Genomic DNA, 10,557 nt, shown 5'->3' on the forward strand with positions numbered 1-10,557 from the left:
CACAACTAGGCAGAGAGGCAGGCAGAGAGAGAGGAGGAAGCAGGCTCCCTGTGGAGCAGAGAGCCCAATGTGGGGCTCGATCCCAGGACCCTGGGATCATGACCTGAGCTGAAGACAGAGGCTTTAACCCACTGAGCCACCCAGGCGCCCCTAGGCAGAGTGTTTTTTTAAGAAGTCATATCTAGATATAACCCTTTAATACTGGGCTGACTCAAGGACTGAGATAAGGTTGAGGTGTTAATAGGGGTCTTTCATAGATTTAGATGTGAAAAACAGGTAAGAATGGAGTTATGAGTTATGTTTAACATTTATTACAAGTCCAAAAGAAAACAACTCAAGAGTACTGAAAAGCTAGAGAAATAAATATCTCAAAATACACTCAAATGTTATTTCGAATAAAATGTCAAAGGCTATCCAAAGCAACACCGACTTGCACAGGATATTCTCTGTTGAGCTCCCCTCTTAAGGGGCCATGTCTACAATTTGCAAGAGAGATTCATAGCTTTGCCTAAATACCAAAAGAGGCATAATGATATAAATGCAGAATGTTCAGTTACCTTTACTTGCCTTTTGGAAAAAATCAGTGAAAATATCAAGTCAATTTGAAGATCACTAAAGCACTGGTTCCTTGGGGAAAAAAGATGTTGGTGGAAAATTCTTGGTGATTCTTACCACCATGAGGCCCACATAGCCCACGTAGCCCTCTCAGAATAGAGATGAAGGTAGCAGGAAAAGAAGTGCTGATTCAGTCACTAGACATTAAAGATGTGCACTTCTTAGAATGCCCTGAAAATCTAAGTCTTTACTGTTAAAGAGTCATTTTAACAGAGAAAACAGGCAGTCTCAGAGGACACTGCAAAATTTACCAAACAGGAATCATGAGGACATCCCAATAAAATGGGAGGTCAGGGATTAGAACTAAAGTTTGTGATGTATGATAAGGATTAATAGCTAACATGAACTTTAGACGTTAAAAAAAAAAACTGGTTAGAAATTTGACTGCAGATATGACATTACAGACCTAAAACAGTTGCTCTAGGAATTCTCTACAACTCTCACTTTGACCATCAATTCATGGCTGAATGAAGGGCAGTCCAGCCCATGCAAGATCACAAGTGGTTTCTTTGCATGTGAAGTCTTTAGGGTGAGAAGCAGGAGTCACAATCAAATATGTCAAATATCAAATCAGGATATTTTTGGAATCAGAAAATTCTAAGGATGACTCCAATCAAAGGAAATAGATGACCAAAAGAGTCAAAAGAATGGACTAGAATTACATGTAGGCAATAAGAGAAAGTGGAGAAATCATAATAATAAGAAAATAGCAGTAGCAACAGTAAGACCTAGCATAAGTTAGTTATACCTACTAGTCAGAGTCCTAGACACTTTCAGTATATTCATTTAATCCTTCCCACACAATTATGAGATTAACCTTGTTATTACCATTTTTTTTTAACAGATGCAGAGACTGAAATACAGGGAGGAAAAATTTGTTCATATTCAAGTAGAGAGAAGTTGGTTAGGAGATATGTTTATTATAGTTATACTTGGGAAATATGCAAGACTCATTTAAAGGATAAACAATGAAGCAGGTAGACCAGATTTTTGAATTTAGGTTGTACAAATATTTGAACAGCATGCTAAGTAGTTTGGATTTTATTATATTTCTCTGCTCAGTATTTCCATAACTCCTTTAATATGAAAAAAAAAGAAGGCTTAATTATTAGACTTTTTAAAAGTGCATTAGCTATCATAAGGGTTCATGATCACTACTCTTGAACATGTTCATGCAGAGTCTAGAAGACTGTCATGGATTGCTCTAGAGGGGATTCCTACACTGGGTGAGATAGTCTTAAGTGTATCTTCCAAGAGAGAAATTTTAAGACTCACTTTTATTCAAAGTACTTATGTCTTTCCAACAAATAGCTACTTCTCTGATTAAATATAGGACTGACTATGAATTTTAAAAATCCCACCCTATGTTATAACATAGGATGGTATGTGGGCTTTTACTAAAAATTTAGAATGAAAATCATCTACTCAGCTACCGCCTAACCTTCCATGTATTTTGACTTTGCTTAAATGAACATTTGATTAATAATTAAACTGAACTCCAATTATGTGTGTGTGAAAGAGATGTGATAAACTACAATTTAACTTTCATTTTCTAATCCAGCCAGCCATTACTGGTTGTTAAAAATTGATGTATAAATTGAAAACTTCTTATCTTTAGTTGTCAAAGTGCCTTGGCATCCATTTTTAAAAAGTTGACATTCATGGAAATAGTAACCAGAATGGATGAAACAAATTCGTTTTGTCTGTTGGATTACAAGCAGACTTAATACAGGGAGATAGTTGGGCATTGAGTCTAGTTTTGAGTTTTCTGTGGCTGAAGCATGAAGAAGTAGTTTTATTTATTAGGAAATTATGAACAATTTCAGGGAGCATTAGAAAGATTTTAGAGAGGGAGGTATGGATTTGCAGTCATCTATGTATAGATGGTAATTAGGAGAGCAGGAGTGAGCTTTCCTAGAAAAAGAATGCAGAATGAGTTGGGACCCTGGGAGGGAACATTAGCACAGTGAGAAAGGAGTTAGTGTAGTGTCCTTCCTCAGCTCGAGAGGCAGAGAGGTGTTTGAGTTATACCATGGAATCCTGGGAGTTACAATGTAAAGGAATTTGTCCATAGACTTATCTAGTCATAGACTTAACGACATTTGAAGTTAAGCAGGCCAGGTTAAATCATGGTTTTACCTTTCCAGTATACTCTGTTTTAGACCACTTAATCTGGCAGCAATCCACTGCCTTTGTCTGAGCAATTAGCTCTCTACACATAGTCCCTTCCCTGTCTTACCACTTTACACACGCACAATCTATTCTCCTTTAGAATATTGCTGAATGTAACTTGGATTTTATAATTGGTCTCCCTTAAACACTCTAGAAGCTTCCCATCTCACTCTTAATAAAGCCTAAAGTCATTGGTGTACAAACTACAAGGTCTGTTCCCCTCCTTCCCTATACGCCTTCATGACCTAGACTTCTTCTAGTCTTTTTTTTTTTTTTTTAATTTTGATTTCTCACACGGTATTAGTTACACTGCCTTCCTTTGCTGTACCATCTACTACAAATACATGCCTGCCTCAGTGATTTGCATTCTTCCATTAATGTACTTTCCCAGATGTCTGCATTACTCTCTCTTCCTTTCCATTAGGTTTTGCCTCAGGTCTTATATAATAAATAGCAGCCCCATCAGTTCATCACTCCCTGGAACAGCTGCTTAGTTTATTTCTGCTTAGAGATAGAAACACTGTTGCACAAGATGGTAAAGATGTGTGGACAAAACACACAACTAGTTAGAAGTTGAGGCAGGGCTACAATCCAAGAGGCCTTTCTGAAATAGCTGTACAACATTATACGCCCGCTCTAAGCCTCAATTCCTTTGCTTGTAAAATGGGAATGTGTATAAAATTATCTAGTTCCTGATGTTGTTGTAAATGTCTACTATTAAAATTATGGTCAATTAACATGTTAATATTAGTACATCAGTTTACCACTGAGACCTGATTTTTCATCTTTAATAGCAATTTTTTCTTTTTGTACCAATAACATGGAATTAAGAGCATTGTCTCTGGAGCCAGAATAGCAGGGTGAAAATCCAGGCTCCAACATGATATGGGATAGAGTTCATTTACTTCTGCACCTAGAAAACTCTGGCTTTATCCCTGGGGATGCCCACATATCTGAATGTGACTAATAAAAGGGCAATGGAATTTATGATGTGCTGTTTAAAATCTACAACCCCATTGGTGACACGCAGAGCTGATTTGTTTACTGATGGCTTTCACCTGACCTAAGCGCTTAATCTGCCTGGTTTGACTAGCTGATCAGAAGGGTATAAAAAGACCCGACTGAAACTCCTGCCCTCTGGAGCAAGAATTCAGAACATAGATCTGTGTGGTTTAATCCAGATAGACAAAAATGTCCATGTCTGCAAAAGACCCTGGTGAGATTTTGCCTGGATGACTCTCATATTCTCAATGCTTGCCTACACTCTCTCTCATTTCATACTTTTAAATAAAAGCTTTGCTGTGGATATGCTCTGTGGAGCATGACAAGTCCTTTCAAATACATAAATTTATGAAATTTTTGCAAACGATAATTACCTGCGTGTTGTTGAACAAGTTAAATTGTTTTTCTGGGCCTTAGTTTCTCCTCTACTGGCCAAGGAAATCAACAGTTTCTCAAAAACAGAAATTATGAAAGTGTAACTTAAATATATCTGTTAATTTCTCAGAAAAGTGTATGATATATAGTGAGAAATAATAGTTGTGACTTTTGTACATTTTGATTATTTAAAAGTGAACCTTTCCACAATAGTTTGAATATGTGCTGAGAATAAAGAATATTCAAGGTCGAACTTGCAGTATAATATTGAGAGTTCCAAAAGAACATTTGAATGTCATCATCTGATTGGATATTTTTGCTAAGGCTTAAAAATGTGGTGAAGTATCACATATGCATAACTACAATTCCAAACTTAGAACAATATATCATATTGCCTACACGAAGTGGACTAAGTGTAGAAAATAACCAATTATGAAAATGTCAATTGATAAATGATTTTTTTGGAAGCAATGTCTTCTTTCAAATGTAATAAAAATTAGCAATTGTAAAATAACAAGTTGTTGAACTACCTCTCAGACTTTTACTTATTCAAATCCTGCCCAGTCGCTAAACAACTATAATTTAGGAGTATGCATTAACCTCTCTGTGGCTCAATTTCCTTCTTTATAAAAACAGGAAAAATAAGAGTGTTATTTTCACAGTTATTCTGAGAATTGAAAAAGATAGTCTCTGTAACACATTAAATGCTAAATCAATACTGTGTTTTTTCATTTAAGATTGATGATCAGATAATTCTAGAATAATATAATTAAATATGTGATTTTTCTTAAAGTTATCCATTTATATTTTAAATAAAGATACAGTGAGAAAATACCCATTCTATACCATATTCTATACCATATTTATTTTATACCATTCTGTACTATATTTCAATTGTTTCCAACAATTGTTACAATTGTTTCCAATTGTTCCCAATGCTTATTATGGATCAGATAGTCTGCTAGCTTATGGGCATATAGTATTGAAAAATAGAATCACAGTCCCTTTTAAGAAACCAATGAATCAATAACTTAAAGTTAATTATTATGATAGAAGAAATGCCCTGCAGCAGTCTCATATCTGGAAACATACACAACTATCTGAGCAATGCAGGAAATAAGCTCAGAGAAATCATACTTTGAGAGCTGAAGGAAATTAACCCTGTGAACTCCAGAGATAAAAGCTTGTATAAATGACTAGAAATTTAATATGGATTTATTTCACAGACTGGATGGAGTTCCCAAATGTCTGAAGCATCCATTGATAGCTAATAGTTTCATAGCTCAACAAGAAACTAATTGAGTGTCTAAATATAACAAATCAGTAACTCAAGTTTTATGTCATTAAAAAAACATGTGTATAATATCCCACATTTTATCTTACCATTTCCATTATGTCTAAAGAACTTCTATTAGAAATTATTTTAGGGCAGCGGGGTGGCTCAGTGGGTTAAGCCTCTGCCTCCGGCTCAGGACATGATCTCAGAGTCCTTGGATCAAGTCTGGCATTAGGCTCTCTGCTCAGTGGAGAGCCTGCTCCCTCCTCTCTCTCTGCCTGCCTCTCTGCCTACTTGTGATTTCTTTCTCTGTGTGTCAAATAAATAAATAAAAATCTTTTTAAAAAAAGTATTTTAAAGCAGTTTGGCTGGAAATAAATTTTCTTAGTTTTTCTTTACATGCCATTGTCGTAATTTTTCCTTTATTCCTGAAGGAATAAATATAGAATTACTAAATATAGAATTACAGGTTGATTATTCTTTTAGCATTTCAAGAATGTTGTTACTTTCTCTAACTCCTAGTTTCTGATGAGAAATGCTGTCATTCAAGTTGTTGCTACCCTACAGTCTACATATCATGGGTCCCTCTCTCGCTTTCAAGATTTTTCTATATCTTTGGTTTTTGGAAATTTGATTACTGTGTGTATGTGTCTGGTCATTGATGTCTTTGACCTTATCTTGCTTAGAGTTTACTCACCTTCATGTATCTACACATTTACAACTTTAACATTTGGAAAGTTTTCAGTCATAATTTCTTCAAATATTTTCATCTGATTACTTTTCCTCTTTTTCTTTCCTTTTTCACAGTGTTAGATCTTCTGTTTTTGTTGTCCCACAAGTCATATGGAACATGTTTTCTTGGTGTTGTTTGAGAGAGAGAGAAAGAAAAAGGGGGCAGAGGGAGGGGGAGATAGAGAATCTTAAGCAGGCTCCAGCCCAGCATGGAGTCCAATGTGGTGCTCAATCTCATGACCCTGAGATGATGACCAGATCTGAAATCAAGAGTTGGACACTTAACTGACTGAGCCACCCAGGCACTCCTGTGGAACGTGTTTGATTCATTTGTTGTTCAATCCAGTTTTACAGTTCAGATTAGATAATTTTTATTGATTTATCTTCAAGTTTGCTGATTTTTTTTTTTCCTTTTGTCATCTCCATTTTGCTATTGAGCTCTCCAGTAAGGATTTTATCTGCTTTTGTTTTGGTTTTGTATTTTTCAGTTCTAAAATATCTTCTAAATTCTTCTAAAGTTCTTCTAAAGATAAAATTAGAAAATACAAGATTCCTCCCTTTTTTTCTGATCATTATTTTTTTTCAAATTAAATCTAAGAGTGTTAGTAATTGCTTGTTGGAGCAATTTAAAGAATGTGGCTTTAAAATACTTAAAATACTTATCAGATGATTCCAACAGCTGCACCATCTTGGTGTTGGCATCTGTTGATTATCTGTTCTCATTTAAAATGAGATTTTTTGGTTCTTCTTATGATGATTAATTTTACATTGTACCTTGGCAGTTTAACTATTGCTATGAGACCCTGGTTTGTATTTAACTGAACTACTTTAGCAGGCAGTCAATCTGACTGGGTTTTAGAATGCCATGTGTTCAGGTTTTATGGGCTATGGTTCACATGGAAATTTGATTTTCAAAGTTTTGTCTCAAAGAGTGCTGTGTGCCAACTGGAAGTCAGTTTGAAAACTGGGAAGTATTCCATAGCATTGATCAAAGCATTTGTTGTGCTATAACCCATGGCTTATAACCCAGTCTCTTCGTGTAAAACAAACAAACAACAATAACAATATGAGAGCATGTAAAACTAGTAAACTCTGAATGATATCTACAGTTTAATAGTATTGTACTAATTTCATTTTCTTGTTTTTATAAAAATAGAGTTTAAGGGAACACTATACTGTTGCAACTTCTTAGGAAGTCTAAGAATTTAAAATAAAATGTGTAAAAATAAGTAAGACAATAGAAAAATTATGTCTGTGTGTATATATATACTTTTAATAAATAGAGATCATCTGATGATAGATAATCATGAGAGATGGTGTTGGGGAAAATAGTTTTTTCATGTATAAAATTATATAACTTTTATTGGTTCTTTTATTAACCTTCAGTTGAGATATAATTATGAAAAATCACCCTGGCTTTGGTGTACAGAGCTGTGAATTTTGATAAATGTACAGTCATAATCAACACATAATCAAAATATAGAACATTTCATAATTCTCAAAAGTTACCTTATTACCCTTAGTAGTTAATCCCTTGTGTCCATTCCAAATCCTGGAAAACACTGATCTATTTACTATCCCACCATGCATGTGTTTTCTAGAATGTCACTGAAATGCAATCATGAGTCATATAATTTTCGAACCTGGCTTTGTTAACCTAGGATAATCCATTTAAGATCATCTACATTGTTTTATGTATCAATAATTTGTTCCTTTTTACTGCTTAGTAGTATTCTATTATATGGCTGTATCTCTTTTTTTTTTTTTTTTCCTTTTCTTTTTTTCCCCATTTACAACTTGCTCAACAATTTGTTTCCTGTTTGGGGTGACCATGAATAAAACTGATATAAATATTTATATATAAGTTTCTGTGTAAGCAGATGAGTTCATTTCTCTTGGATAAATACCTAGTAGTGAGGTTACTGAATTATAAGGTAAAACTGTTTTACTATATAAGAAATTGCCAACCTCTGTGTTGTCTGGGAGGCTGAGTAAGTTAAGCGTCTGCCTTTGGCTTAGGTCATGATCCCAGAGTCCTGGAATTGAGTCCCGCATCTGACTCCTTCCTCAGCAGGAAGCCTGCTTCTCCTTCTGCCTGATGCTCCCCCTGCTTGTGCTCTCCCTCTCTCTCTGACAAATAAATTTTAAAAATCTTTAAAAAAGGGGGGCCTAGGTGGCTCAGTGGGTTAAAGCCTCTGCCTTTGGCTCAGGTCGTGATCTCAGGGTCCTGGAATCGAGCCCCGCATCCAGCTCTCTGCTCTGCGGGGAGCCTGCTTCCTCCTCTCTCTCTGCCTGCCTCTCTGCCTACTTGTGATTTCTCTCTGTCAGATAAATAAAATATTAAAAAAAAAATCTTTAACTTTTCTTTCTCTTTTTCGCCCATCCTGGTGTGTGCCGCTGACTGTTATTGACAATGTCTTCTCACAAGACTTTCAGGATCAAGCGATTCCTGGCCAAGAAACAAAAGCAGAATCGTCCCATTCCCCAGTGGATTCGGATGAAAACTGGTAATAAAATCAGGTACAACTCCAAGAGGAGAACCAAGCTGGGTCTCTAAGGCGTCCCACATCACACGATGACACACCTAATGGGCACCACGTATTTCATTAAGCTCCTTGAAGATCGTGTGTTGTATTCCGTCACCCTATAAACACCTTTCTTTTCTGCCTGGCCAATAGATACCATTTAGCAGGGAAAGATTTTTCTGTTACTACAGCTCTGCACCAGTGGGTTGGTTTGGTAATAAACATGAGGTCTTTCAGCTTTAAAAAAAAAAAAAAAAAAAAAAACTTTAAAAAAATTGCCGACCTCTTTTGCAAAGTAACTTTATAATTTTGAATTTTCATCCACAACACTTGTGTGTTGCACTTGGTTCTTTCATTCCCCCACATTTGGAATGTTTATTTTTTAAACCACTTTAATAAGTGCATTATAATATCTCAGTATAGTTTTAATTTCCATTTCCCTCATGACTAATAATGCTGAGCATCTTTTCATGTGCTTATTATCATTTATGTATATTTTTTGGAGATATGTCCATTCAAACCTGTACCCATATTTAAATTTGATTATTTTTTATAATTGAGTGTTGATAATTCTTTTTTTTTAAAGGTTTTATTTATATATCTGACAGAGAGAGAGATCACAAGTAGTCAGAGAGAGAGGGGGAAGCAGGCTCCCTGCTGAACAGAGAGCCCGATGTGGGGCTCAATCCCAGGACCCTGAGATCATGACTTGAGCTGAAGGCATGTTGATTTGGACTGCCTCAAATCACTTAGGCAAATCACTTAATCCTCTGAGCCACCCAGGTGCCCCAATAATTCTTGACATATATAGAATATATGTCATTTATATATGTCATATATATACATATTTGCACATATATATGATATATAACATTTGCACATATGTATATACATATGTGCAAATATTTTTCTCCTATTCTGTGTGTGATTTCATTCTCTTAACTGTCTTCCAATGGCAGTTTTAGTTTTGACAAAGTCAAATTTACACATTTTAGTCTATGTATGTTTCCTGATTTGTGTGTATTGTCTTAAAAAAAAAGACTAACCTGACTGTAAAGATTTTCCAATGTTATCATTCAGAAATTTTATAATTTTAGGTTTTACATTAGATTTGTGATCCAATTTAAATTGAGTTTTCTATATGGCTTACCACGGTACCTGTGTTAGATCTGGGCAAATGAAGTTCTTGTCCCACTTAGAGGCTCTGCACCACTGACCATCCCTCCACATTTTAGAGCTCCCCTCAAAATGTTCAAAATACCCCTTAGGTGCCTGAGACAACCCACAGGAACCTTCAGTATATCTCCCCTTTGGGGTACTCTCCAATCATTTAACCCACCAATTATGTCAACCAGATTCCTTCCCTGAGAAACTCTGGCACTTGTGATTATAAGGTAATTCTGGACCCAATAGATGGGCCTTAATTCCAAAAGGACAGTTAGTAAATGAATCACTTCCTGGCAGGCACAGTATTTCTTTCACAGGATTGTCTTAAAATGACCTGTCAATTAACATGTGGTTGATATGTTGATCTGGACTGCCTCAAATCACTTATGCAGGCAAAGGCCCTGACAGACACCCCCCCCCAAAAAAACACACATATACGCACACATCTCCCCCTCTGCCAGTTCCCTGTATATCTGCAGAGCAGACTTGTACAAGACAGAGATCAAGACCTGTGGTTATGTAATTTTTCCAGCACTGTTGAAAAGTCTATCAATTTTCTATTGAATTATTTTTGTTGGAAATTAATGGAATATAAAATGTGGGATTTATTTCTGACATCCTTACTCTGCCCCATCAATCTATGAATCAATCTGTCCTTTTATCAATACCATGCTATCTTCTTTATTGCAAATT

General features: G+C 35.6%; 1 protein-coding gene across 1 annotated transcript; it reads left to right on the forward strand.

Moving 5' to 3' along the window:
* The first annotated feature begins 8,539 nt into the window (after nucleotides 1–8,539).
* Nucleotides 8,540–8,744, forward strand: LOC123937232 (60S ribosomal protein L39-like). The gene has a single exon (XM_045997929.1). The coding sequence runs from the start codon at nucleotides 8,586–8,588 to the stop codon at nucleotides 8,727–8,729; it is 144 nt and encodes a 47-aa protein (XP_045853885.1). The 5' UTR covers nucleotides 8,540–8,585; the 3' UTR covers nucleotides 8,730–8,744.
* Nucleotides 8,745–10,557: the final 1,813 nt, after the last annotated feature.

The sequence above is a fragment of the Meles meles genome, chromosome 2 (assembly GCF_922984935.1).
Source record: "Meles meles chromosome 2, mMelMel3.1 paternal haplotype, whole genome shotgun sequence".
Taxonomy (NCBI): Eukaryota; Metazoa; Chordata; class Mammalia; order Carnivora; family Mustelidae; genus Meles; species Meles meles.

Excerpts from the sequence above, each read along its gene's own strand:
- LOC123937232 (XM_045997929.1), top strand. The coding sequence starts at position 8,586 with ATGTCTTCTCACAAGACTTTCAGGATCAAGCGATTCCTGGCCAAGAAA.